The sequence below is a fragment of the Herpailurus yagouaroundi genome, unplaced genomic scaffold (assembly GCF_014898765.1).
Source record: "Herpailurus yagouaroundi ecotype Mexico unplaced genomic scaffold, PumYag 250, whole genome shotgun sequence".
Classification (NCBI taxonomy): Eukaryota; Metazoa; Chordata; class Mammalia; order Carnivora; family Felidae; genus Herpailurus; species Herpailurus yagouaroundi.
In genome coordinates, this window is record NW_024412467.1 from 15,544,278 (window position 1) to 15,571,435 (window position 27,158).

A 27,158-nucleotide genomic window follows, 5' to 3' on the forward strand; every position below is an offset into this window, starting at 1 on the left:
CTGATAAGTCATGTACCCTTGATATGATGTGATGGCAATGGCATTTAATCTCTGTGGTCTTCCTCCTCCAGTCTAACCATGAGCAAAACATGTGGTCTTCCTCCTCCAGTCTAACCATGAGCAAAACATCGGACAAAACCACGGTGGGGGCGGTGGTGGGGGGGGGCGCTTTACGAAACACCTGACTAGTACCCATCAAAATCGCCAAGGTCCTCGAAAACAAGAGAAGTCGGCAAAATGATCATAGCCTGATGACCAAATGCCATGTGGCCTGCTAGATGGGATCCTGGAACCAAAAACAGGCAATTAGGTAAAAATTTAGGAAATCTAAATAAAATGTACCATACTAATGTAATATGTTGATAGCAGGGGAAACTGAGTTAGGGGGTATATGGGCACTTTCAGTGCAACCTGCAATGTGTCTGTAAAACTATTCTAAAATGAGAAGTTCATTTATTCTTATGTTTTGTTTTTTTTTAAGATTTTATTTTTAAGAAATCTCTATACCCAGCCTGGGCCCGAACTCACAACCCCGAGATCAAGAGTTGCACGCTTCACCAACTGAGGCAGCAAGGCGCTGCTTTGCACATATTTAAAATTAAAAAAAAAAAAAAATGCTAGAAGAATTATCTCGTGAAGCTTGGTCTTTAGTGCATATTACCCAACTATCGAATAAAGATACACCATAGCCCCAAAGGTGGAAAACAATATATTAATTTATTTCCAAGACAACAACATGGAACATCATGAAAAACAAGGATGGGTTTAGAAGTTTCAGCCATCCCTGGAGGCTAGTGGAAACCCACTTGCCCAAACACTACAATCTTCCAATATTAAGGTTTTTAAGACACAGAGATGGACCAACAACAGACATGTAAACATCTTCTATTCCCAAAGGCTTCTCGTTCTAGAGGAGAACGATCCAGTGTAAAACGTGTCTTCTTCTCAGGTGGGGGTCATTTAACGAAGTTGAAAGAAAAGATGATTTTTAGACTCATTAGCTCCAGACGGGTTCCTTATGCTTCAACCCTTTACCACTTTGCACAGTTCCGTCTTTTTCGGTAGCTGGACAAAAATAAGGCTTTACTTCAAAGGCATTCCCTTAAGTACAACAAACATTCAACAGACACAGTGAGAGAAAAAAGGGCAAAACCGTATTAAGGGTATCATTAGCTGTAGTTAACTTTTTTTGGTGAGAATAAATAAATATTAAGGAACTCAATGGATGTAGGAATACAAAAGTAGACTTCACATTTTTCCGACGTGACAGGACATTTTCTCATATTAACACTGACACTGCTCTTAAAACCTACCCTCTGGTATACTAACTATGGCTTTATCTCACCTTCTCAGGAAACTGAACTAAGGAGACCAGTAAGAACATCCCAATCCTCAGAGAACTTGTTTCCTAATGCTTATCAACAACCTCTCTAAGCCTTGCTTAATTTATCTGCAAAATGGGGGTAATCGTGTGAGCCTCCCAAGAGTGTTTGTAAGGTTTTAACGCAATGAGCCCGCTAACAGGCCTCAGCTTCGGTCTATTCCTTCCCTTCTTTCTTTGGAATGGTCTCTGATTTAGACCCTCATTTCTGACTACTCAGATCCCTGGCCGGACAGCCCAAACTACGACCCTGGATGTGAATGCGTTAAAATACAAGCAGTCTGTGAGATTCTCTAGAGCAGCCTTCCCCACGTGGATGCTATTATCAAGAATTTCAGACGCAAGTAGCTTCTGTCTTACTTTTCTCCTTGTCTCAAGCACATATCTGGTGTATAACAGACGCTCAAGAAATATTTACTGTGTGCTGAGGGAACGAATTGGGTAAGAGAACGGGACAAGGGATAAGCGACAAAGCAGCTCACTCACAGCTGAAAGCTCTTAAAAATCTAGGCACTCTTATCAGCACCAAGCATTGTAAAGCTACTCAGAAAATACTCTGGAGTCCTTGAAGTGTCGCGGCATAGAGTCTGGACTCCATTTTGCAGGTAAGATCACTTTGGTGGGGGGTGGAGGGTGGTGATCCAAGAGGCGAGTGATTCATTCCTGAGGGTTCGAGACTTGGGATGAGAGCCATGCAACAGCACTTCAGTTCTAGAAACATCTTCATTCGGTGGGAACTTTTTAGCATTCGACATGGAAAACAATGGAAGAGGGACGAGAGTACATTCTGACCCACAAGAAAGGTCCCGTTTCCCTGGGGTCCCTTTGCCGAAGCAGCCGCCAGTGACTGCTGTCTGATAGCATATCCCGCCTCTCGTTAACGACTTTACATTCTGTACAGACCTTCAGACACGGTAAGCTCACCGTGCTCGTGTTGAAACTCAGGAAACACGATCTAGTTCTCCATTCTAGCAGCTCAGGTTTTAAAGGAGATTGCTGAGGTGCCCAGGAAGCTGTTTCTATGCCCGGGGGGCCGCTGAGCAAAGAGGAGGGGTACCCATGAACGCGTGGCTACGGGTCTGGCATAGGAGATTCCTTCTCCGGAGAAACACAGTTCCTATTTTCCTAAACAGTATTATCTATAGCTCTCCTTTGCGTGAGAGCATCTCGCTCTGATGAGTATCTGGTGCAAAGGTCTGACGCCAGTTCCACTGGCCACGGATCTGATCACGAGCCCGACGTGGAACAACCGTCAAGAGAAGGCCAGGATGCCGAACGTGCCAGCATCGTCCCAGTGCTCCTGATTGCACAGTTCCCAGTGCCCGGCGGGTGTTGTAACACACAATAACCCGGCCAGGTCCTGCAGCCGTGACCTCGCGGCTACAACCGTTACCGTAAGCGGGGCCGGGTTCTCTCACGAAGAAAAGGCCGCGACTGCCCTCCGATCACGGGTTAGAGTGGCTCAGAAGTACCAGCTGGGTTGGATCACGGTTTCGCTCTGATTCAGGGTTCTTTCTCGAAGCCTCAGTTCCAGGCATTCCACAGTGAGGGGGTACGTAGTCAGCTCAAACTTGTTAGCAAAGAGGCTGGGCGAATTGATCAACCACTTCAAGTCCCCGTTTCCATAGATACAAATGCCGTGTACGTAGCGGCCTGCAGAGGAGAGAAGAAACCGTCAGAACATGTCTGGTCTGGAAAGGTGGGGGTGGTGAAGGGGCGCAGCGGGAGAGTGGGGCCTGTCTACTGAGTAGCTAACGCTGTGCCCGGTGCTCTGGGACTCCGTATGACACGGGGTCGTGTCGGCCCGGCCCACAAGGAAGTGAAACCCCTTCTGGAAAGCTAAGGGGGACACATCCGTGCTTGAACAACAGGAGGGTTCAATGATATGAGGCAAGAGCGGCCACAGGCATCGTGAGACGATTCATGTGTTCTGGCCTGAGGGTTATGGGTAGGAAGTTCCAGAAGCGGACGGGCGGGAGAGGTCTTGCTGGGAGGCACCGGTCAGACCTCTTCTTTGAGCCCGGGCTTAGTCTCTCCAAGTGCTTACGTTCGTCTCCTCTTAGAGGAGAATCAACCCCACTGATGTGACATGTCTCCACACGCCAGCTTGACTCCCCTCCCAATCCCCGCCACGTCTTTCCCGTGACACCCACACCACTCCTAGTTTTTCAGCGCCCTGGGCATTTCTCCCCCTTTCTCTCACAGCCCCCACCTCCGGTAGCAACTCTGGTAGCTGCACCTTCAAGATCGTCGCAGAATCTGATCGCTTCGCACCGCGTCCGCTACTCCCATCCCGGCCCGTGCCACCTCTATCTTCCCGCCAGAACTGTCACAGTAACGCCTGGGTTCTACTGTCCCCACCTCCGCCTGCTGGGATGTTCTCAGCCCCACGGCCACGGGGATCGTTCTGCTCGCAAGCACACCACGATGTCTCCTCATCTCATGTGCACGCACAGCCAAAATCCCAGCAATGGCATCGAAAGCTCCTGAGTCTGGCCTTTGACCTCCGGCCCCTTGCTCACCCGATTACAATGCTTCCCAACGCTACTCCGGCCGCAGTGGCCTCCTTGCTGGCCGCCCCCCAACCCCCCCACCGCACACCAGGCATGTTCCACCTGAGAATCCACATAGTTCTTCCTCCCCAGGCAGCCCCCTTCCGCCAGCTTCCGCCACACCTCCCGCAGACTCCCTCTCTCACCACCCCAGGTATCTGCCTCAAGGCCGAGTTCTCAGGGAGGCCTCCTCTGACCCCCTTCCGCCTTCCCCAATTCATTTTTCTCTCGGCTCTCGCTGCCAACGGATAGATTGGTATGTCAGGGCCACGAACGCAAATATTTGGCTTATTGTCTTTCTCCCTGGCCTGGGATGGAAGGTCCGAAGAGCTGGAACCGGAGGCCCTTTTGCTGTCCTCTCTGTCCCAACCTGCATCCGGGACAGTTCCTGGGAAGTATTAGGTGTTGAATTAATAGCTGTTGAATGAAAGGATGGAGACGAATGAGTGGAGAGTTAGTGGAAGGACAGAACTTGGCTGGGCGGGGGGGGGGGGGGTTGGCATCAGGGGCATGGATGGTGGCTTCATTTGGGGAAAATGTGCAGGGGGGTGGTTTTCTCTACAAGAGAGAATTTGGTTGGCAAGGGGGTTAGAAAAGGAATGGGAGGAAGTTGAACCCCTTTTCTAGAGGTTTCTTGGCGCGCACTGGAAAGACTACGGTTGACTGACTTAAACTCAAGGGCTGGGCCTTTTGTAATCCCATAAATAGGGAGAGTCTTTGAAGAGTTTTGAATGGAAGAATCAGAGGGTAAATTGGGCTTTAGCAGCATTAATTTTACAGAGCTTTGCAGGGTACAGTTAGAAATCCACCACGAGGCCGCAGTAATAACTTAATGTAAACCAGAGAGCCGGTTCCAAGTTCATGGCGTTGCCATGAGTGGGAAAGGAAGGGTATTTGAAACAGAACAGAGAGAGGCTGTCATTAATCATCATTCATTTCATACGGCTGGCAGGAAGCACAATAGAGAGGGGAAATGGATGGGGGACAGAAGTCAGAGTAGTGGACAATCGGAGGTAACTGGGGAGTGAGAACGGAATGCAGGTTAATAAGCACATCCACGCTTAAGAAAACAAAGTGGAGAGACCATTTCAGGGCGCGTGAACTAGAGGCTCACAGACAATGGGGTCTTCAGGCTACAGGCGATCATGACACTGAAGGAGAAGGAAAAGGGCCAGCACGAGGGCACCACTGGGACTCAAGGAAACAAGGGGATCCCTTAAGGGAAACCCGCACATAACCGAGACCCCGGATGGGGACCCTGGTTGTGGGGACGGGTGACTTTTCCTTCTCGGGACGGGAAGGAACAATGAGAAGCGTGTGTCCAAAATACCCTGAGATGGCGGAAAGGGATGGCGTGACAATCCGGTAAGGGGATTTGGGCCACGTGTTTTGAAAGTTCTTCCTCAGGTTGAAGCTGTTACCTTTTGGGGTCCGAAAGGCCGTTTGGGCACAGGATTGAGAGTTCACAGCAAGCAGGAAAGATGAAACGAAGTGCGTCGGGAAGGGCACCGGGACAGTTCTGGAACAGTCCCCAGCAATGCTCTGGTCAGGGAAACACAAATGGCCAAAAGCAGATGGTGGAAGTGATTCCATGTGCGAGTTGGCCTTGTAGGGTCAAATGGCAGGGGAGCCTGGTTTGTTCGTGAGAACAGCAGGGGACGGCTGATCCAGTATACAGGCCGGATAAGGAGTCCTCAGAAGGATGCTGGCAGAAGGTGGAAGCTGGGAGCGTTGAAACTCTGGCAATCCCAACTTTATTTTATTTTATTATTATTTTTCGTAACGTTTATTTATTTTTGAGACAGAGAGAAACAGAGCATGAACGGGGGAGGGGCAGAGAGAGAGGGAGACACAGAATCCGAAACAGGCTCCAGGCTCTGAGCTGCCAGCCCCCCGACGCGGGGCTCGAACTCACAGACCGGGAGATCACGACCTGAGCCCAAGCCGGCCGCTCAACCGACTGAGCCACCCAGGCTCCCCAATCCCAATTTTAAAAAAGCAGACACATGGGGGACTTAGGTGGTTCTGTGGGTTAAGCAATTGACTCTTGATTTCAGCTCAGGTCATGACCTCAAGGTTCGTGGGTTGAGCCCCGCGTCCGGCCCCACACTGCTTGGGATTCTCTCTCTCCCTCTCCCTCTGCTCTTTCCCCCTCCTCTCAAAATAAATACGTAAACTTATAATAATAATAATAATAATAAAGCAAATGCATTTCAAACAACAACACATTTTAGGTGTGGGATATAGCAATAAACAAACTGGTCAAAAATCCTAACCCTCTTGGGGCTTCACTTCTGTTCTGGGGAGAAAGACAGTAAAGATATAAAGTCTGTATATTTTCAGTGAAGAAAACCAGCCGAGTAACAAGAAATTGTAACCAGAGATGGGAGCTCCAAGTTCAAGACCGTAGAGTAGAGTAGTCTCTGTGATTCTAAGGGCCTATAAAGCAGGTGCGCATCCACGGGTTTGGAACAAATCCACCACTCGCGACCAAGGGGGAAAGGTCCGGATTGTACTCCAGACTCGCAGGCACTGTTCTGGGTGCTCCTCTGGGTTATGTCTTTTCTTTTCCCCATCTAGTGGTTTGGGGGACAAACTATTTTTAGGTTCGGAACCATATCAGGCTTTCAGATGTTCACGGCTAAGAGAAGAAAAATGAGACATTTGTCTCAGAGGCTTGGGCTACCCAAGCTGTGTACCCTCTGCAGGTTCCTGGCTTGGAGCTACTCTCATGGGCCCACCTGTCGTGTGATAAGTAAAGGTCCCTATAAAAATGGAAACCTGACTAGCTTGTACCTTGTCTATGGGGTAGGGCCTGGATACAGGTGAGGACAAGGAGAATGAGAGTAAGGTTCTAGGGAGGGGCAGGGCTTGGTGCTGACACACAGTACAGAAGCTTCCGTGGTAGAGGCCAGAGGCGCAAAGTAATGACGTCACAGGGGTCCCTGCGGTGGCGGCTGAAGTCTTCCAGTGTTACAGCTGGAGAGGAGATGGAGAAGCAGATCAGGTGACCACAGCAGTCCCACAGGGAGGATGACAGGGTTACAGAAGGACTGTGGAAAAGGCAAGACATCTCAAGTATTGGGACCTGGACTAATGGCGATGGTCTCTTTTCTGAAGAAGTCCCCCAGAGATCAAAGAGCAAAGCAACCTTCTCTCCACTCTCTTCCTGCTCCAAGGAGGGCAGGCTGTGATGAGAATGCAGGCAGGGGGCGGGAGATGTCCTGTGGGGAAAATGTTGGCTGATTAAGATGAAGATGTTGGAGAGCAGGGTGTATGGGATGTGAGGGTGTTGCCATCTTCAGCGGATGGGGACCTCAGGAAGACATGAGAAGGGGGTGCGGTGTAAATCTGAGAGCCTTTAAAGAGGAAAGCAAGTGAAAATGAGGTCACACAGGATGGGACCTGATTCTATATGGGTGGTGTCAGTATAAAAAGAGATTGGGACAGAGACGCACACAGAAAGAAGACCACGTGAGGACCCGGGAAGAAGGGGGTATCTCTAAGCCTCTCAGAAGAAACCAAATTAACAGACACCTTGATCTCGAACTTCGAGCCTGCAGAACTGGGAGCGAATAAGTTCCTGTTATTTAAGCCATCCGGTCATTCATCCTAGTGAATGAATACCATGCTGAGTAGGTACCAGACAGTGTGAATGGAACGTATGCCAGGGCTGATAAAAACCCTTCTTTAGAAAGTTCTATCGCAGGGGCACCTGGGTGCCTCAGTCGGTTAAGCGCCCGACTCTGCGTTTCGGCCCAGGTCGTGATCTCACGGTTCTCGGGTTGGAGCCCTGCGTTGGACTCTGTGCTGGCAGCGTGGAGCCTGCTTGGGTCTGTGGTGAGACCATGACGTCACTTCTCATCCTGACCACTTCCCCTCCTAACCACCACACTCCCAAAAGAAAGAGAAATAAATCATGTGAAGACAGCAGAAACCAGCAAGAAAATGCCATTATAAGTCGAGCCCACCTCTCAACCCCCTCAGGAATCATGAGCTGGAGCATGTCGGCGAGACCCCGAAGTCTCCTTTTCAAGGCCCATGTCTTAAAGCCTCTAGCTACTCCAGGAACTCGGATTGTTTTAAATACACAAGCAGTTCTGTCCGCGAGAACCCCTGTATTCCACAGCTACCTCCATGCCAACACCAACAAGCAGTGTGGCCTCAAAGAGTGAAGTGAGTGCCTCACCATGGCAGCCGCCGTGTTTATCTTCCATGTCGATCCACTTTATAGCCCTGAGGTTACCGGTCCACGATGCATTTGGCATGGAGCCCGGGACACCTGCAACATTGATAAGGGAGAAAAGCAGACATGAGAACCAAGACAGAAGGGTGTCGATCGCATCAGTGAAGCCTCCACATCATGTTCACTTTTTCACTACGTTATCTTTCGCGTTAGATTTTCCATCACTGGTGTAAGACCTCAGAAGCTCGTGGTGTGAGTAGCTGATGATTATGAGCTCTGCCTTGCTACCAGTAAAAATACATACGCACATACAGGTGGTTTTTCATAATGTGTGCCCAAGCCTGCAAAATAGAGGTTAAGAAATACCGTAGCAGGAAACCATAATGCAGGTGGACAAGTTGAGGAGTTTTGGGTCATCTCTCAATGGCCTTGAGCTGAATTCACTTTCAATCCTAATATTACAGCTATTTCGGACTTTCCATGTGACCTCGATCTTAAAATGAAAGCTCAGGAAACAGGCTACCCTAGGTGCTAAGCACTAATTAAGTGAACTTGCAGTATGAGGCATACAGAAGGGAAATATCTTGCTTACTACATATAAACTCAAACAAATCCCTTAACACACGATCCTTCTTTATTTGTTAAAGTGCTTCTTGAGCATTTGGTGTTGCCGAGCATTGTGTGAGGCCCTGGGAACAGAGAAAGAGGAGACAAGACGTGATTGCCGGTCACCCAAAGAAGATGAACAGTTGACCCCAAGCAGGAAGCTGTGAGCTTTGAGTTTTTCCTAGGAAGACTGGTGTGCCCTGAACTCCCCAACTTCTCTATTTCTTTCAGGTGTTCTTTTGGCCAGACGTTTAGTTGCCAACCCACTACCCAATTAGTTACCGGATTCACCTTTGAAAAGTAGGAAGCCTTGAAAAGAGGAGAGGACAGCTCTAGAGGTCGCCATCTTGCTAAGCAGGGCTTTTCCTCCTTGGCATTATTGACACTTTAGGCTAGATAATTCATTGTTGTAGGGCCTCTCCCGGGTACTGTAAGATAGCAGCATCCCTGGATTCCACCCACCAGATGCCAGTAGTACACGCCCCCAAGTTGTGACCATTAAAAACATCTTCCAGTGTTGCCAAATGTCCCTGGGGTCGGGGCTGGGGGGCAGAACTGCCCCATTTGAGAAACACTGGGCTAAACTATTTTAAATAACCCTCTCTATCTCAGTAACTTTTGCCTACTCCTATCGAATAGTTTTACCCCAAGGTTCCCATCATTGGAAAATAAGTACGTGGGAATCAAATGCAAATACAACAAAAGAAGAAATATTTTGCTTCATAAGAGCTCCGGCAATCTTCACCAGTGCGCAATGTAATCTGAACGTGATTCTAATGTACTGACATAGGTATGACATGTGTACTCAAACGGTAACAGTCCCTCCCTACAAGATCTGGTAGGCTGAATAATACCACTCCCCTCGACATACGCTCAAAGAAGTCCGAACCCTAATCTCTGGAACCTGATAATATGTTATGTTACAGGTGAAAGAGAATTCAGTTTGCTAATCAGCTGACCTTAAAACAGGGAGATTATTTTGAATTATCAAGGTCAGTGCAATGCAATCACAAGGGTCTTTAACAGTAGAAGAGGGAGGTAAAGAGTTAGTCTTTTTTTTACTATTTAAACGTAGAGGAATGGGGTAAGGACCACGGTCATTAGAAGCTGGGGGCGCCTGGGTGGCGCAGTCGGTTAAGCGTCCGACTTCAGCCAGGTCGCGATCTCGCGGTCCGTGAGTTCGAGCCCCGCGTCGGGCTCTGGGCTGATGGCTCAGAGCCTAGAGCCTGTTTCCGATTCTGTGTCTCCCTCTCTCTCTGCCCCTCCCCTGTTCATGCTCTGTCTCTCTCTGTCCCAAAAATGAATAAACGTTGAAAAAAAAAATTAAAAAAAAAAAAAAAAAAAAAGAAGCTGAAAAAGGCCCAGACCCTACAGAAAGGAACGGAGACCAGCCGACGTTTTGGTTTTAGTCTGGTGAGACCGTGTCAGAATTCTGTCCTACAGAACTGTATCATAATACATTTATGTTATTTAAGCTGCTAAGTCCGTGGTAGATTGTTACAATGGCAAATAGAAAACTAATACACATACTAACTAGACAAAAACTTACTCAAGATGATAAGTATTCTTTCATAAGAAAAAAGAAACTGGGCAAAACCAATAATTTTCAAGAAGTTTAAGTGGATGGGCACATAAACATGTTTCCTCTTTAAAAACATTAATAAAAATGTGATTTTCAGAAGAAAAAAGCTCTGTTCTTCTGCCCTGATGTCACATGATAATTATATGATGCTCTGAATCAAGAATTGTACCAAGGTCTCCCAACCAAAATTAAATTATGCAAGCCTTTCCTGTAAATAGCATGAATCCTTACCCCCAAGGGCTCACTATAAGACTGATTCTTTTTTTCTTGTTGCCAAACTTGAAAAGTTTGCTTATAAATCTTGAGTAGTGAAGAAAAACACTATTTATTAAGCAATAATTTTTCCTATTGCTTTGATTTGCATTTATTACTTTAAAAACTACTTTAGCATTTGCCTTTCCCAAAAGAAACTTCTTTATTTTGTTCTTAGTACACATTTTAAAAGAATTCAGAATAAAACTTGCCTTGGTTGAGTTGGGGGCTGGGGGGAGGGCCGTCCAGAAAACAAAGAGATAATTTGGTATATTTAATTGTGTCAGCAAGATTAGCTGACCTGGACGTGATTTTTTTATGATTATTTGTTTATTTGCTTTTATTAACTTTTTTTGGTGGGGGGGGAGGGGCAGAGAGAGAGGGAGACAGAAACTGAAGCAGGCTCCAGGCTCCGAGCTGTCAGCCCACAGCCTGACCTGGGCTTGAACTCACGAAACACAAGATCACGACCCAAGCCAAAGTTGAATGTTCAACCGACTGAGCCACCCAGGTGCCCCTACATGGATGTGATTTTTATGAGTCTATTTTGATTAAATAACTACAGCAGAAGAGGGTGAAGAACGCATTGCCATGAGAAAAAGTCCCTACCCTCCTTTACATTACATTTTTTTTTTTTACAAAACAAGATATTTTTTTTCCCTCTCCTTTTCGTTAATACTCTTCACCAAAAACTGACTCTTCCTCAGAAACACATTCCTTATTCTAGAGATGGTGACATTTACAATTAATGACTGCTGTCTTTTTTTTTTTTTTCTTAATGTTTATTTATTTTTGAGAGAGAGACAGAGGGTGAGCAGGGCAGGGGCTGAGAGAATGGGAGACACAGAATGGGAAGCAGGCTCCAGGCTCTGAGCTGTCAGCACAGAGCCCGACGCGGGGCTCAAACCCACAAGCTGTGAAATCATGACCTGAGCTGAAGTCAGATGCGTAACCGACCGAGCCACCCGGGCGCCCCATAATGGCTGCTTTAATGTCTTTAAAGTAAACACATAGCACGTGTGAACCTCCGGCTCATGAAATTATAAACCTCAACTTCTATACTTTCTGTGTAATGACAAATCTCCAACATGCCTGTTTAAATACTACTCATATTCGTGCCTACAAAAATTATAGTTTGAAAAATAGAATCGGAGAGGGGCGCCTGAGCGGTTCGGCTGGTTGAGTGTCAGACTCTTGATTTCGGCTCAGGTCATCATCCCAGGGTTGTGGGATCGAGCCCCGAGTCAGGCACTGCACTGAGTGTGGAGCCTACTTGGGCTTCTCTCTTTCACTCTCTCTTTCTGCCCCTCCCCTGCTCACGCACGCGCGCGCTCTCTCTCTCTCAAATACATAAAATGAAAAAAAAAATTGAAAGGAAAAAAGTAGAACCAAGGAGACGGACAAAGTCAAATTCTATTTTGTCTTTTCTTGCAAAGAATCCTTCCTGAGGCACAGGAATAACTGGCAGGAGTGGGCAGAGCCCCTAGCGTTGCAAGTGTGGTGGTTGTCGGACTGGGCACCCCCTTGGTGCTTGTTAGAAACGCAGACTACCAGGCCCCACCCAGACATCCTGCACCAGAATCGGCATCTTCACAAGATCCCCAGAGGAGCCTGGCACACAAGGAAGTCTGAGAAGCCCTGAGCTATCACCGACAGTGCAAAGAGGACACAGTTCCTGTGTCTCCTCGCCTTGGAGTCCCTCCCTCAGCCTTGAGCAGGTTTCCAGTTAGCTTCTCTCTCCCCTTTCCTCACACTTTGCCCTTGGGAAGGAATCCCGTACTGTGTACCTTCCATCCTTTGGTTAATTTAACAAACTCGTCCCCATGGCCGGGAATACGTGTGTTTGAGAAGACCTCTCAAGTCACTTCCTTGGAGACGATCAGCCTCCTCCGTGTGAGGAGAAGCCATGTTGAGCAGAAGACCAGTCTGCACTGTGCCTTGACCTCACAGCATTTGGCCCACCGGGGATTTTCAGTCAATGTTAAAGGGGTCAATGAGTGCCCATGGTCAAGGGTTGCCCCTCAACTTGGTCTTCAGAGATGGCGGTAGGACCGCTTAGCTTGGGTGTCGACAGGACAGGCCTGCTTGCCACCTTGGTTTTCCAACAGGCCACTGTACTTTAAGGTGTAATCATGTTCTACCTCTTGATATCAAAAAGTACTTATTCAATTCTCTCAGCCAAGGCCAACCAGCTTCAGTTTGCCTTCCAGCAATTGTTTAAGTGGCCACCAATCACTTATTCTCCACATCCGTCCTACTGGTGCAACTAGCTTCGGGAAGTGATAAGACCCTCAACAAGACTTCTGGTCACAGCTCGAATATCAGCTCAATGTGAATACTTTGCAGGCATCGCTTGATTATTATTTTGAGGAGATAATGGCAAGCAAGAGATTGAATGGTCTAAATGTGCCATGTGACCACTATTCAGTAAGTGAAGGTGCCTTGGGTTAAAACATACATGGAGACCCCAAAGCTACTGATCCCATCACTTGGGCCAATATCCAGATGCTCCTTCTCTTCTAAAAGTGTCCACTAAGCATAACTATTTCCTGTTTTTCTCCCAGAGATTGACCCAAGGCAGAATCATCTACCAACCCCCTCCCCATGGAATACACTGGCCTTCCCGCTGGGATTGGGGAACTTAATTATTATCCCAGCTTTGTTGCTAACCAGCTATGTATGCTGGAACACCATTTAACATCACATAGTCTCTCTTTCAAATGAAGCATAGATCACATCAGTGGTTGTTCAACCTTTTACACATTTTTTTAAAATTTTGTTTTATTTAATTTTTTTGAGAGAGGGAGAGAACAGACACATGCAAGCACAGGAGGGACAGAGGGAGAAGGAGAGAGAGAATCCCAAGCAGGCTCAGTGCGGAGCCTGACTCCAGGCTTGATCTCACAACCATGAGATCATGACCTGAGCCAAAATCAAGAGGTGGGACGCTTAGCCCACTGAGCCACCCAGGTGTTCTGATTTTTCAACCTTTTAGATTGCAATCTACAGAAAAACAATTTATTTTATTTTATTTTCAGAGAGAGAGAGCACAAGCCGGGGTGGGGGGGTGGCGGGGAGAGAGGATCCCAAGCACACTCCAAGATGTCAGCGCAGAACCCAAAGTGGGGCTCGAACTCACAACTGTGAGATCGTGACGAGCAGAAATCAGGAGTCAAATGCTTAATCGACTAAGCCACCCAGGCACCCCAAAACAATCATATACCATCATATGCATACATACATATGTAAAGTAAATGAAAGTTTCGCAAATTACTCAGGCTTATTACATGTAAGTAAGGCACTTGTTTATTTTATGTTATTTTTTCATAATAAAGTTCTGGTCAAACTGACTCAAGCGATTTCTGGAACCACTAAATGGGAAATAGTGCTGTTTTAAAAATACTGTACTGGGGGAACCTGGGTGGCTCAGTAGGTTAAGCATCCAACTCTTGGTTTCAGCTCACGTCACTTTCTCACAGTTTCATGAGTCTGGGCCCCACATCAGGCTCCGTAATGACAGTGCGGAAGCTGCTTGGGATTTTCTGTCTCCCTTTCTCTCTGTCCCTCCCCCATTCTTGCTGTCTCTGTCTCTCTCAAAATAAATAATAAACCTTAAATTAAAAAAAAAAAACATAAATAAAAATACTTTACTTGATGACTGTGTCATTATTACTGCTGTTATGATTATGATTATTATTGTGCAGGATTCTGGGAGGGTAGTTATGAGGTATTATGGATAAAGTCTACCCTCCATTCCTAAGCGTCCTAGGAAGGGTCTATTTTGCATTATTTCTAGGAAGGGGCAAACAGAATACACCGATATTATCAGAGGAACCAGCTTAAACTATAAAATCCAATTCTCTGATTTGCTCTTCATAGGCTAATGTAAACAAAAGATTTGAGATAAATTTACAGAGTAACCAAGACTGTCTTTCTTGGAGCTTAGCCATTATTAGTCAAATAAGTGCATTTGTTGAATAAATGAACATGGTTCTTTGAAATGCAAACTTTATTTATATTGACTTGACTTTCTCCTTATTGTTCTTAGGCAGTGCGGGCCTCATTTTGCGAGACCTCCATGTGGTAACAATTCCAGCAACTGCTTACTCCTTAAGCTCAGATATGTACTTTTCAACTTACCAAATTTTGTTTTTACGTGTCAAAAGTCAATGCTAATGCCAATGTACAGACAAGGGTTTTCTCACAAGTTAATGGTGGTGCTGTAAATCGGCATGACTCTGGAAAATCACTTTGGAAATACGTGGGGAAAGTCACCATCGCCCTCAATTCCCTTTGGCCCTTTAAACCAATAGCTTCACAATAAGCTAAGGAAATCATTTTTTAAGTGTTTATATATGAAGGTGTTTATTTTGACATTATTTATACATAATGATTAACATCACAGGCTCTCAGGTCAGAGTCAACATTTCAAATCCTTATCTCTGCTATTACTGGCCGGGTGACCTTGAACAGTTGGGCAATCTCTATACGACATCACACACTAATCTTCAAAACCTCACGGGGTTTTGTTAATGTTAAATAAAATAATGTATGTGTTGCGCTTAGCACAGTGCCTGGCATACTTGAAATAAATGGTTGAAAACATAATCTATTAAAATCATGGGGACAGGGTAGCTGTGGCAGAGATGGCTTCTTTACTATAACCGGAAGCAAGTTTACCAACTTCGGCGCTACTGACATTTGGGCTGGATGATTTGGGCTCTGGGGACTTTCCTGTGCACTGGAGGATGTATATATACCAGCATCCCTGGCCTTTACCCACCGGATGCTACAAAGCAGTCCCCATCCCTGTGCCTCCTACTCCCCACTCCTCACCCCCCACCCCCATGACGACCCAAAACGTCTCCAGATGTTGCCAAATGTCCCCCAGAGGGCAAAACTGCCCCTGACTGAGAGCACAAAATTGTCCACTATTAATAAAATCACGAACAAATATTTGCATGTAAAATGACCATATAGTTTTTAGTTTATAAAACTTTCTTCGATGGCACTGCTTTTATATTTTTAATGAGTTTATTTACATACCTCTGAGACTTATCTGCTTTGCTGACCTAGGAATTGTACTTGTGAATATTTTAAGAATAAAGCAACAAAAGAAAAAGATGCACAGTGTTCAGTGGTGATTCGCTTTCACAACAACAACAACAACAAAATGGAAAATTATATAGGAAGCGGGAAATGTACCGTTAAGTAACTTGTAGCCTTTTTGTCTCATTGTTAATTACGGTCATATTTAGCCATAAAAAGATACATTTTTGGTTGTTGTTCATTAATCACTTAGGATCTGTAACACACAAACTTACTAAAAGAGATCCTGCTTTGTTTCAGGTGGATGTTTTCTAGAGCTCTGCAGTCTGAGACAATGGCATCGTATCCTTAAAACATCACCGCATTCAGCTCAGATAATTGCCAACAAACTGACTCATCTTTGGTTGTAAAAGGAAAAGATGAAATGAGTAAAGGAAAAAAAAAACCAGAATTGTATTTTTTTTTTAATGTTTATTTATCCATCCTGAGAGAGAGAAAAAAGCGGAGGGAAGGGCAGAGAGAGAGAGAGGGGGAGGGGGAGAGGGAGGGAGAGAGAGAGAGAGATAGAGAGAGAGAGAGAGAGAGAGAGAGAATCCCAAGCAGGCTCTGTGCTATCACAGCCCTACACTGGACTCGATCCCAGGACCCTGGGATCATGACCTCAGCCAAAATCAAGAGTCAGATGCTCAACCGACTGAGCCACCCAGGTGCCCTTAAAAAAACCGGAATCTTACGGGGCGCCTGGGTGGCGCAGTCGGTTAAGCGTCCGACTTCAGCCAGGTCACGATCTCGGGGTCCGTGAGTTCGAGCCCCGCGTCGGGCTCTGGGCTGATGGCTCAGAGCCTGGAGCCTGTTTCCGATTCTGTGTCTCCCTCTCTCTCTGCCCCTCCCCCGTTCATGCTCTGTCTCTCTCTGTCCCAAAAATAAAAAAATAAACGTTGAAAAAAAAAATTCAAAAAAAAAAAAAAACCGGAATCTTAGACTCAAAAGGCTTTTAGAAATTTTAGTATGTTTCAATATTTTAATATATTCCTTCTCATTGGCATGCCATGTAAACTAGAGCCTAGGAAATTTAAGTGAATTGCCCAGGAGTGTGGATGTGCTAAATACCTTGTTGATTTTGTTTCAAGATAATTCACCCAATTATTCAGTTTTCCCGAATGCTTCCTATGTTCTAGAATAGATGCTGAGGGTAGAGCTATGAACAAGATGTCCTTGGAGCTGTTGGCCTAGAGTATTCAGAAATTATATATTTATTAATATTTTTCTGAGTAGCCCGAACCCTCCCCTCAAGAGGGGAGGTGTCGGATTACTTTGAACTGTCTGCCCTGTGTCTGTTTTTTTCAAGCCACTTGGAGATGCTAAACCCACCAACCATTCATCCCCGACAAACGAAAGCAAATTCACACTTGGCCATCATCCCAAACCTCTCCTGTGGGTGCCCATTCTACCTCTTACTAGAATTCTGTCTCCTCGCTCCGTTTCTCATTTTACCGCTGCTTCTGCTCCCCCTGGACCCAGTTTAACATTTATCTCCTCTCCCAAAAGCTTGACTCTCAACTAGCATTTTTAATTTCCTGCTTTGGATGGCCGCCAATCAAGCAGCTCGCCCCAGCGAGCTCCCCAGAACCGAAATTATAGATCACGTTCAGGCCACTTGGACCACACTATAGGTCACATTCAGGCCAGGGCGATGCCAGAATACTGACCGTGACGCAGAAGGACTGTTGCCATCTTGTCCCCAGACTACAAACAGCAAACTGGCCGCTCATAGGCCGCATGCGATCGATCGTAGGCCTGTTTGGTTCGACCCTCACAGAAGTGTGGGTTGAACACTGAAAAAGAAAAGAAAACAATTCCCCCACGGAAGTTTAGATTGCCAGTGTCCCTCGACAACAATTCACTGGGGCTTTGAGAAGCCGGGGATTCTCCTACTGCCCTGTTCCCCACCATGCTTCACTCACCTCACTCATATTGTCTACCTGGCCCTGTCAACACGTGGTTTGTAAAAGTGGGTTCCCAGGCCTCGTCTTTCACCTTGCCCACCTCATCATGCATCGCTGTCCACGCACACCTGGCGGTCCCGCCACCGTCGGGGGAACTCCTAAATTGGTCTCCCATTTTCAGCGGTCAGGGGTAAGGCTCTGACATTAATGTTTTTCAACAAGTCCCCATAATCTTAAGGTGTAGCCAGGGTTGAGAGCACCTGTCTTTCACAGAATGTTTTATTGAACATCCCTTCATAGGGGTAAGACTTTTTAGCTTCTAAAACGCCACGCGTTGTGCCTCAGTAAGGAGAGATTTTCTTTTTCACCAAAGAAAGCAAGTTAAAGTTGTAGAGACTCTAAAAGTTGTAGAGACTCCAAAGGGACCAGTTATGTTCCAGCTGCCCAAAATTAGTCACCGTGGCACCTTTGCCTTGTGAATATTTCCTTCTTGTCCTCTTAAAAATATTATCCTATCGTTGGTGAAAAATTGAACCCTGGTTATGGGAATGGAGCCATAGAATGCGTAAAAGCACAAAGAACAAAACTGAAAAGTTAACACAAAACCCAACACCACACCATCCTACACCTACTGGTAACAACCATTACGAAAACATTATTTCACAAGAAACAACAAGTGTTGGTGAGGATATGGAGAAAAAGGAACCCTCTTGCACTGTTGGTGGGAAAGCACACTGGCACAGTGTCCTCAAAGGTTTAAAAATGGAACTACTTTATGATCTAGCAATTCTGCTACCGGGTATTTACCCCCCAAATGCAAACACATTAATTTATGCACCCCAGTGTTTATAGCAGCATTATTTATAAAGCCAAATTACAGAAGCAGTCCAAACGTCCATCAGTTGATGAACGGGTATATCTACATATGAAGGATTATTACTCAGTCATAAAAAAGAATGAAATCTTACCATATGCCATGACAAAGGTGGAACTGGAGGGTGAAATACTGAGTGAAATAAGTCAATCAGAGGAAGACGAATACTGAATGATTTCACTCATGGGGAATTTAAGAAACAGAACAAATGCGCAAAGGGAAAAAAAAAGAGAGAGAGAGAGAGAGAGAAATCAAGAAGCATACTCTTCACTATTGAGAACAAAGTGATGGTCACCAGAGGAGCAGGGCTTGGGGGGGTTGAATTAAATAGGGGATGGGGATTAAGGAGGGCCTTGGGATGAGCACCAGATGATGTATGGAAGTGTTGAATCACTATGTTGTACACCTGAGACTAATGTAGCAATGTATGTTAACCATGGGATTTTTTTTTTTAAAGAAAAAGAAAACATTATTTCATAAAGCATCTTCTTATACAAATAAATATTTCCATGTCACCTTAAGATTTCAACATAGCAGGGCACCTGGGTGGCTCAGTCGGTTAAGCATCTGACTTCGGCTCAGGTCATGATCTCGTGGTTCATGAGTTCGAGCCCCACATCGGACTCTGTGCTGACAGCTGAGAACCTGGAGCCTGCTCCACATGGTGTCTCCCTCTCTCTCTGCCCCTCCCCTGCTCGTGCTCAGTCTCTCTCTCAAAAATAAGTAAAAACATTAAAAAAAAAAAAAAGACTTCAATATATCTATTAACTAGTTGACTAACCTATATTGGATAATGATTGCAAATAACCCCACACAAGTGGCTTTTACCATTGAGATATATGGGTTGGGTTTCCTTAAATGAGTCTAGGCATTCCCTACACACGTGTTTACTGCTTTCTAAGGTTTATCAATTCAAAAAACGGTTACCTTAGGACTGAAGTTTTATTAGATTCTAGAAACTTGAGAGATTCTGTTATTTGCAGCATGTGAACATTAAGTACGGTAATTTTCTCTGTGATCTATTTGTTTAGACGTGTTTGTTTAGAGCTCCGTTCCCTTACATGATAAAGATTTCTCGTCAGGGCCATTTGCTATTAGAATCAACTGAGTATAGCATGCCCTGTACTGCTGTGTTGTCTGGGAAGAGGTTCTCAGCAAATCCATTAGACGAATTTTCATCTTGCCCAGGACACAGGGCCTTCTTCACCTTCAAAACAAGGCACCAGGCTACACCCAGTTGGACGTACATCAAGAATTCATTTGCAAGTGGTAGAACGTTTCCTCCAATTCCTTGTAAAAGCAACCAAATAAAAACCATGCCTATTTAGGACTCTTGTCTGATTTTAATCCCTATTTTCAACCCAAGACAGGTCCAGAGGAGCTGAAGGTCCCTGATAAGTTGCATTTGTTGCTGCACGTACTGGGGTGTATATACAGGTTGCCAATTCTGGGAATTAAGTGCCTATCTATAGCAAGCCTAATCTTTTATACAGAACGGGACAAGTAGTTCTTCTGTTTACAGTATTCTTCTGCAAAAATGAGAAACATCTAAACAAACTTTCAAAAGAGAAGGAACACGGGAGGAAGAGTCTTGGGATGTGCCCCGCATACATGGGGGAGGACCTCCCCCCCCACCCCTACCCTGCCACCCCCTCACCCCATGGAGTTTGCAGCTGTTTTTAGAAATACAGAAAGCCACAGAGTAGGCCTAGCATTTCTTCTGGAAACATCTCCTGAAGCTGAACATTTGGATAAAAGGCATTGGGCTGCAATTAGAAGTTACACAGCAACCCAAAGAAAGGCAGAAGTAATTTATGGGGGTGGGGATGGTTGTCACTTTTGGAAGTGACGGGGTTTTTTGGAGTACCAGCCTAACATGGGTTCTTGTGATGGTTACTCAGGTAAGGATCAGTTTGAGAGTTCAGTGGTCAATTCTAATAAGTGCAGTTTTGTCTATATGCAAAAGTTCAATAAAAAGTTTAAGAAAGTGGGGCGCCTGGGTGACTCAGTTGGTTAAGCGTCTGACTTCGGCTCAGGTCATGATCTCGCGCTTTGTGGCTTTGAGCCCCGCGTCGGGCTCTGTCCTGACAGCTCGGAGCCTGGAACCTGCTTCGGATTCTGTGTCTCCCTCTCTCTCTGCCCCACCCCTGCTTGTGCTCTGTCTCTCCCTCTCAAAAATAAATAAAACATTAAACAAGTTTTTTTCAGTTTAAGAAAGTTATAGAATGTGTACGAAGGTGATAAAATAAAACGTGAGCCAAAGAAACGTTGGCCCCTTCAGTTCCTTGCCCTTGTCTCTCGTCCTCCGCCCAGAGTCGTTTTAGGAATGGAAGTGCCAGTTTTGAGTTATCCAGCTGTGAGGTTTTGAGACCTCTATTCTTAAGGACTCGATACTGGTGTTTTCATTTGTGCGGTCGTTATTTTCAGTATTTTAGAAACTCTGAATTATGGACATATTTAGATCAAGACCAATAACTAATATCCTTAATTCATAGGAAGAGATACACTCTTTTTTTTTTAATGTTTATTTACCTTTTGAGAGACAGAGAGAGACAGAGCATGAGTGGGGGAGGAGCAGAGAGAGAGGGGGACAGAATCCGAAGCAGGCTCCAGGTTCGGAGCTGTCAGCACAGAACCTGACTCAGGACTCGAATTCACGAACCGTGAGATCACGATCTGAGCCGAAGCCGGATGCTTAACCGACTGAGCCACCCAGCTGCCCCAAACTCTTTTTTTTAATGTTTATTTATTTTTGAGAGATAGAGAGTGTGTGTGAGTGAGTGGGGGAGGGGCAGAGAGAGAGAGGGAGGCAGAGCATACAAGGCGGGCTCTCTGCTGTCAGCATAGAGCCCAGTGTTGGGCTCGAACCCACAAACCGTGAGCCAAAGTCAGACCCTCAACCGACTGAGCCACCCAGGAGCCCAATAAAAGATAAACTCTAAAGTCATCTACAAATCCAGACAAATCCTCTTCTGTATGAGTTTTTTTTGTTTGTTTGATTTTCAGTAGGCTCCACGCCCAATGTGGGGCTTGAACTCATAATCTGGATTAAGGGTCCCATCCTCCACTGACTGAGCCAGCCAGGTGCTCCCTGAATGAGTTCTGATAAGAGATCATATTGGGATGTTGTGACGTGCTCATTAGGCTGTTCTTGTATGACTAACTGAAAGGACTCACAATGGAAGTTTTGTGAGTCGGTCATATGTGTTTCTGGAATAAAAGTGGAATTCAGTTTTTGTTATTCTTCCAATTAAGTTTGTGACATTCCCTCTATTTAAAGATCATCCTTGACTTACAATGGGGTTAAGTCCCAATAAACTCACTGTAAATTGAAAATATCAAGTTGAAAATACATTTACTACACCTAACCTATGGGACTTCCAAGCCTACCCTAGACTACCTTAAATATGCTTAGAATGCTCATATTGCCTACGGTTGGGTAAGATCATCTAACACAAAACTTATTCGTAATACAGTGTCGACTCTCTCATGTAATTGATTGAGTACTGTATGGAAAGTGAAAAACAGAATGGTTGTGGGGCACCTGGGTGGCTCAGTCGGTTGAGCGTCCGACTTCAGCTCAGCTCACGATCTCACGGCTGGTGAGTTCCAGCCCCGCATCGGGCTCTGTGCTGACAGCTTGGAGCCTGGAGCCTGGATTCAGATTCTGTGTCTCCCTCTCTCTCTGCCTCTCCCCTGCTCACACTTTGAGTTCTACAAAATCTTCCAGATCCTTGGTAGTAATCTCAGAAGCCTCTGCATCTTGGGAAACTGCCTTCTCCCAGAGCCTGTTGTCTCTTAATGCGGACGATTGGGTGGAATCAAAAAAACAAAACAAAACAAAAAAACCTTGACAGTTTTTAATACTTACTAGGCACCATGCGGCATTTTCAGCAACTGATATTATGACACGTAATTTACTTATAACGGTAGTACTATTATGGTCCCCATTTTACAAATACAGAAACTGAAATTCAGAGTGATTACATAATTTGCCTCACATTGTATACACTAGGAATCTGCAAAGCTGCACTCGAAGCCAAGTAGTCTGGTTCCAGAGAGCCTCTTCCCCTCCCCCACAGTTCATACACGACCCAGCCTCTGTCTCGCACAGCACTTATAAGCACGCCCCCCAAATACCCTCCAGAAACAAGGAGAAATGTGCTATATTAAAACAGCCAGGCAAATGGGGATATTGTGTTAGTACTCGGTACCCAATATCCTCATGTGGTCAGAATTTTATGGTACAAAAATCACTTCTCCCCACTGCCTAAGGCGATTGGCCTGAGTTTCATTAAGTCATGGCAGGAGTGGTAGCTGGCATCTAGACAAGAACACAGTGACTGTGACAAGGAGAGAAATTCACTGCCCAGAGGCCATTGTTCCAGTAATCCCACTGGAAGAGGAGTGGGGGGAGGGATGGAATTGGTCATAGAATCACCAATGGCCAAGCTGGGAGCTACATTCTCCATTATCTTGTAAATCATCGGCATTGTCTCCATTTTACATATGAGTAAATTGAAGCCCACGTAGGATAACGTAACTGCTCAAGGTCATACACCAGGTACCTGAAACCTAAGCCTGTCTGCCTCTAAAATGTTTGCTCCTTCCACTGCATGCTCCAGAGTTAAAGCAAAATAATGCAGGAAAACTTTTTTGAGATCACCCAGTTCAATTTCCTCATTTTATAGAGAAGGAAACCGAGGCTCTAAGAGATGAAGTGACTTGTCTAGGGTCAAACAGCTAATCAAGGACAAGAGGCTAGAACCTAGAAGATAATTTTGTAATGTGCATATTTAGGTCACTGACCTTTCTTACATGGTTCAGTGGCTGGAGTCTGAAGAACCTATGTGTTCTAATCCTTGAGTGTCTTTTGGGGTCATCCAAGACCTCATCCTTAGAGGCCATCCAGAGATTCTTCCAGCTCTTCTACAAACATCTTTGAAGAGACATACTAGCAAGTCACAGCCAATGCTGTGAAATGCATTATTCTCCAGATATATACATACGTATGTGTATATACATATATATACATACGTATGTATATATACATATATATATACACACAGATGTATATATCTGGAGAATACGTACATACGTATATATATATATATATATATATATATATATATGTATTATGTATTTGGGGGAGGGAAGTTGAATCAGAACTGCCCAATATACAATTCTTACTTTTTAATAAATTCCCAAACACCTTCCCAACTGTCTCCAATGTCCTAAAACCAAAATTAACTGAGGCTCAGTTTGGTTAAGTCATTCGGCTAGTGTCCTACAAGCTGACAAGGCTGGGATGCCTAAGTCTGTATTCTCCCCTCCACACTGTCCTGCAAGATGAGAGAAACCTCGCACAAAGCTCAGAAGCTTGAAACCTGGGGAATCTCAGATTAAATGATATATGTGAAAAATTAACAAGATAATTAAACCCAACAGAGAAGGCTCTACGAGGACTTGTGATGGAAAATACATTAAGATTTGGCTGAAGGCAAAATTTTTCCTTCTGTCATTTCCAAAGTCAAACATACAGGGACTCATAAAATAGAAAGACGGTCACTTGGCCTTTTATTTTTTTTTCCCAAATAGAGGAAGCAGTATACAGTAGCAACAAGAGATGAAAAAAAGCATCTCTAAACACTGCCCATGAACAGTCTATGTCACCAATCAGCTTACTACTCTTAGTAACATTCTCTACCGATCTTCCCTACAGAAAGAGGGAGGCCAAGAGAATGGACATTGTTAGCAATCATTATTCTGACTCTTGCTTCTAATGCTTACAGAATTTGTAGATTCAGCTTTGTGCATTAAAAAAAATTAAAGAAGAAGAAGAAGAAGAAGAAGAAGAGGAAGAAAACATAGTCTGGTTGATGTAACATATCCTAAAAGTTTAAGTTGGATACAAGGAGTTTCACTTTTCAGCAAATCATTATTATGGGATACATAGAAAGCCTTAGCCTGGACTATTGGAATGTTATATTTCCTTTGAAAAGAAGCAGCTTACTCATTTCTGAAAACTGGAGTCTACTCCATGATTTTCTATAAGTCGTGTTTTCTTGCTTTGAGTTTGTGTGGTAGTTGTCAAAGCTGGTCAGTGGGCACGAGAGGGTTATGGTGGTGTGTGTTGGTGAATTTCATGTTAGAGTTTATAAATTATCCCGGTGTAAGCAGCTAGGAGGGACGACGTCTGTTTTAACTTTGAGGAAGTTGAACGCCCAAAATGGGAAGGATGTGGCTGGGCCAGCAAAAACCTGCACAGAGTGATTGTGAAAAAGCTCTCATTTCTTTCAGGTCCTTGCCGTGCTGATTTCCTTTCCTGAGAAATTATGTTCCACATAAATAGTGCCTTAAGTCCCTTCGGGTTCACGGTATGGCTTAAGAAAACAAAACAACCTATGAATCCCAATCCCCGTTTCTTTCCCATGATGTGATTGCAAAAATAAAGTCCTGAAGACACTATCGACATCCTTTGAATTTTCGAGGAAATGCTTCTCACGGAGGATACTTCACAGTGTTGGTGGGAGGATGAAGTAGGCGGTGTTAGTAGTTTCAAAAATTACACCCAGTAACATTAAGGGAAATCAAAGTTAGAAAGAATGAGTACCCATCCCAGCAAATTAAGCTGGTACATGGTGGTGGAACTGTAGTGTAGACCCTGGTAAGAATATATTTAAATTTTATCTTATTGAGGATCCTCTTGTTCCTACGTAGACAAACTCTTTGTTTTTTATTGTTATAATTTTTTTATTTTAGAGAGAGAGCATGGGAGTGAGGAAGAGGGGCAGAGGGAGAGGGAGAGAGAGGGAATCCCAAGCAGGCTCCTCGCTCAGTGCACAGCCCAACATGGGGCTGGATCCCACGACCCCGGGATCGTGACCTGAGCCGAAATCCAGGGTCGAATGCCCAATTCACTGAGCCACCCAGGCGTCCCTCAGTGGACAAATTCTTAACCTCTCACTTTACACTCAAGTTTTTCATTTCCTTCTCAGAACGGCTAAGAAGTAGCTGCTGTTACCATGACTGTAGAGATGAGAAGTTTGAGGTTAGGGTTACCCGTGATCACCAAGCTAACAAGGGCAAAGCTAAAATTCATCGGCAGTTTTGCCTCGTTCCCGAGCCCAGGGGATATTTGCTCAATACGAATACTTCCCAAACGTCAGTTATTTGCACATCACTTTTATAACAGCCACTATAATGCAACCAGCATCACGCTTTTCCTTACATAGGCTCGCTTTCCTTTTCCCGGGTGACTGCCTTTTTTTCCACAGTCAAGGAGAACCTCTGAGGGAAATGAACAGAACCAACATTTGCCGCCAATCTAAAAAGGGGCCAGTGTCTGTAAAAGATGGTCTCCACCAGTGGTTCTCAAAGTGCGCTTCCTAGACAAGAAGCATCAAGTCACCTGGGAGTTTGTTGGAAATACAGATTCTGGGGCTTGCCCCAGGCCTCCTGAATCAGAAAGCCTATGGGTAGGGCTCGGCTATCTATGTTCCAACAGGCAGATCCTGGGAGTCCGTCTGAGAACCAGTGCACTGTATACATTATCTTATTTAATACTCATAACTGCTCTGGGAACTCAGTGCTATACGTCATTCCCGTCATCGCAGATGGGTAAACTGAGGGTCAGCAGACACTAAAACCAGCAGCACATAGTTAGCAAATAAGGGCAGCCAGGGCTAAAATTCTGTTTGTCTGGCTCCAAAGCCTTTTCAGAGTATCACCTGGACTCAAAGGGGGATGGAAGGAGATGCCGTTGTAGTGGTTCAGAGAAATGGGGTTGAGACATTGAGGTTAAGAAGATAATTTTGACATTGATTATACATCTATTATGGCTTTGATACACAAAATAGTTTATTTTATTGCTTAAAGGGTCATTGAAATGCAATACTATGTTTTCGTTTTAAAAAAAAAAAAAAGGCAACTGCTGCTTCTAGAAAATATTTGTCTTGGTCGAGATGATGCCAGGTTGAAAATTGGAAAAAATGGCCTTGCCACTTCTAAAATGGATGCTGTATTATTCCTTCGTGCTCGAATAAAGTCACGTTAAGTTCAGCTTAGTGAATGTTTACCAATCATAACGGTATTTATACTTAATTAAATCTTCATATATACTTTAACCCAATTGCTTTTGTCTTGCAGAATGTTGTTCTAGAGATTAGGAATTAAAAGCTAACCGAGAGCAGTGTTTCTGCATTCTTTCCTTCACGGGGGTGGGGAGCAAAGTATGTTTGGGCACAGATTCCGCAGTAAAGATGATCCAAATATTATAGCATCACCAATGACCGGAAGCATCATAAATGATCCTTCAACTGCCTACAGCTTCGGCATAGCTCAACTATGTAGATTGTATGCAACCTGTCTAAAGTTTCTCGACTAGGAACTCAGCACGTTGTGATCCAGACTCATCCATCAGTCTAGGTACTCAAGAGCCAGAGTGAATTGTAAATTTTCAATCTTCCCCCAAATTTCTGGTCCTCAAAGGGTCTAGGTTTCCTCCATGAGGAAACACAAGCCAGAAGGCGAAACCACCAACACAATATTTTAAAAATCATGTCCAAATTTATTACGCGTATTTAATATTATGATCTGGCTATACAAACGTAGCATCATTTTATTTTTTTATTTTTTTTTCAACGTTTATTTATTTTTGGGACAGAGAGAGACAGAGCATGAACGGGGGAGGGGCAGAGAGAGAGGGAGACACAGAATCGGAAACAGGCT

General features: G+C 44.9%; 1 protein-coding gene across 2 annotated transcripts in view; it reads right to left on the reverse strand.

The window, feature by feature from the left end:
- Window positions 1–696: 696 nt before the first annotated feature.
- The window catches only part of GCNT2 (glucosaminyl (N-acetyl) transferase 2 (I blood group)), a 57,617-nt gene continuing 31,155 nt past the window's right edge, over window positions 697–27,158 (reverse strand). For both annotated transcript variants that reach the window (XM_040460614.1, XM_040460613.1), the window contains exons 2-3: window positions 8,123–8,215; window positions 697–3,034 (exon numbers count right to left, since the gene is read on the reverse strand). In XM_040460614.1, coding sequence (XP_040316548.1) covers window positions 2,844–3,034; window positions 8,123–8,215 — 284 coding nt within the window. In that variant the 3' untranslated portion in view covers window positions 697–2,843. The remainder of the gene's footprint in view (window positions 3,035–8,122; window positions 8,216–27,158) is intronic.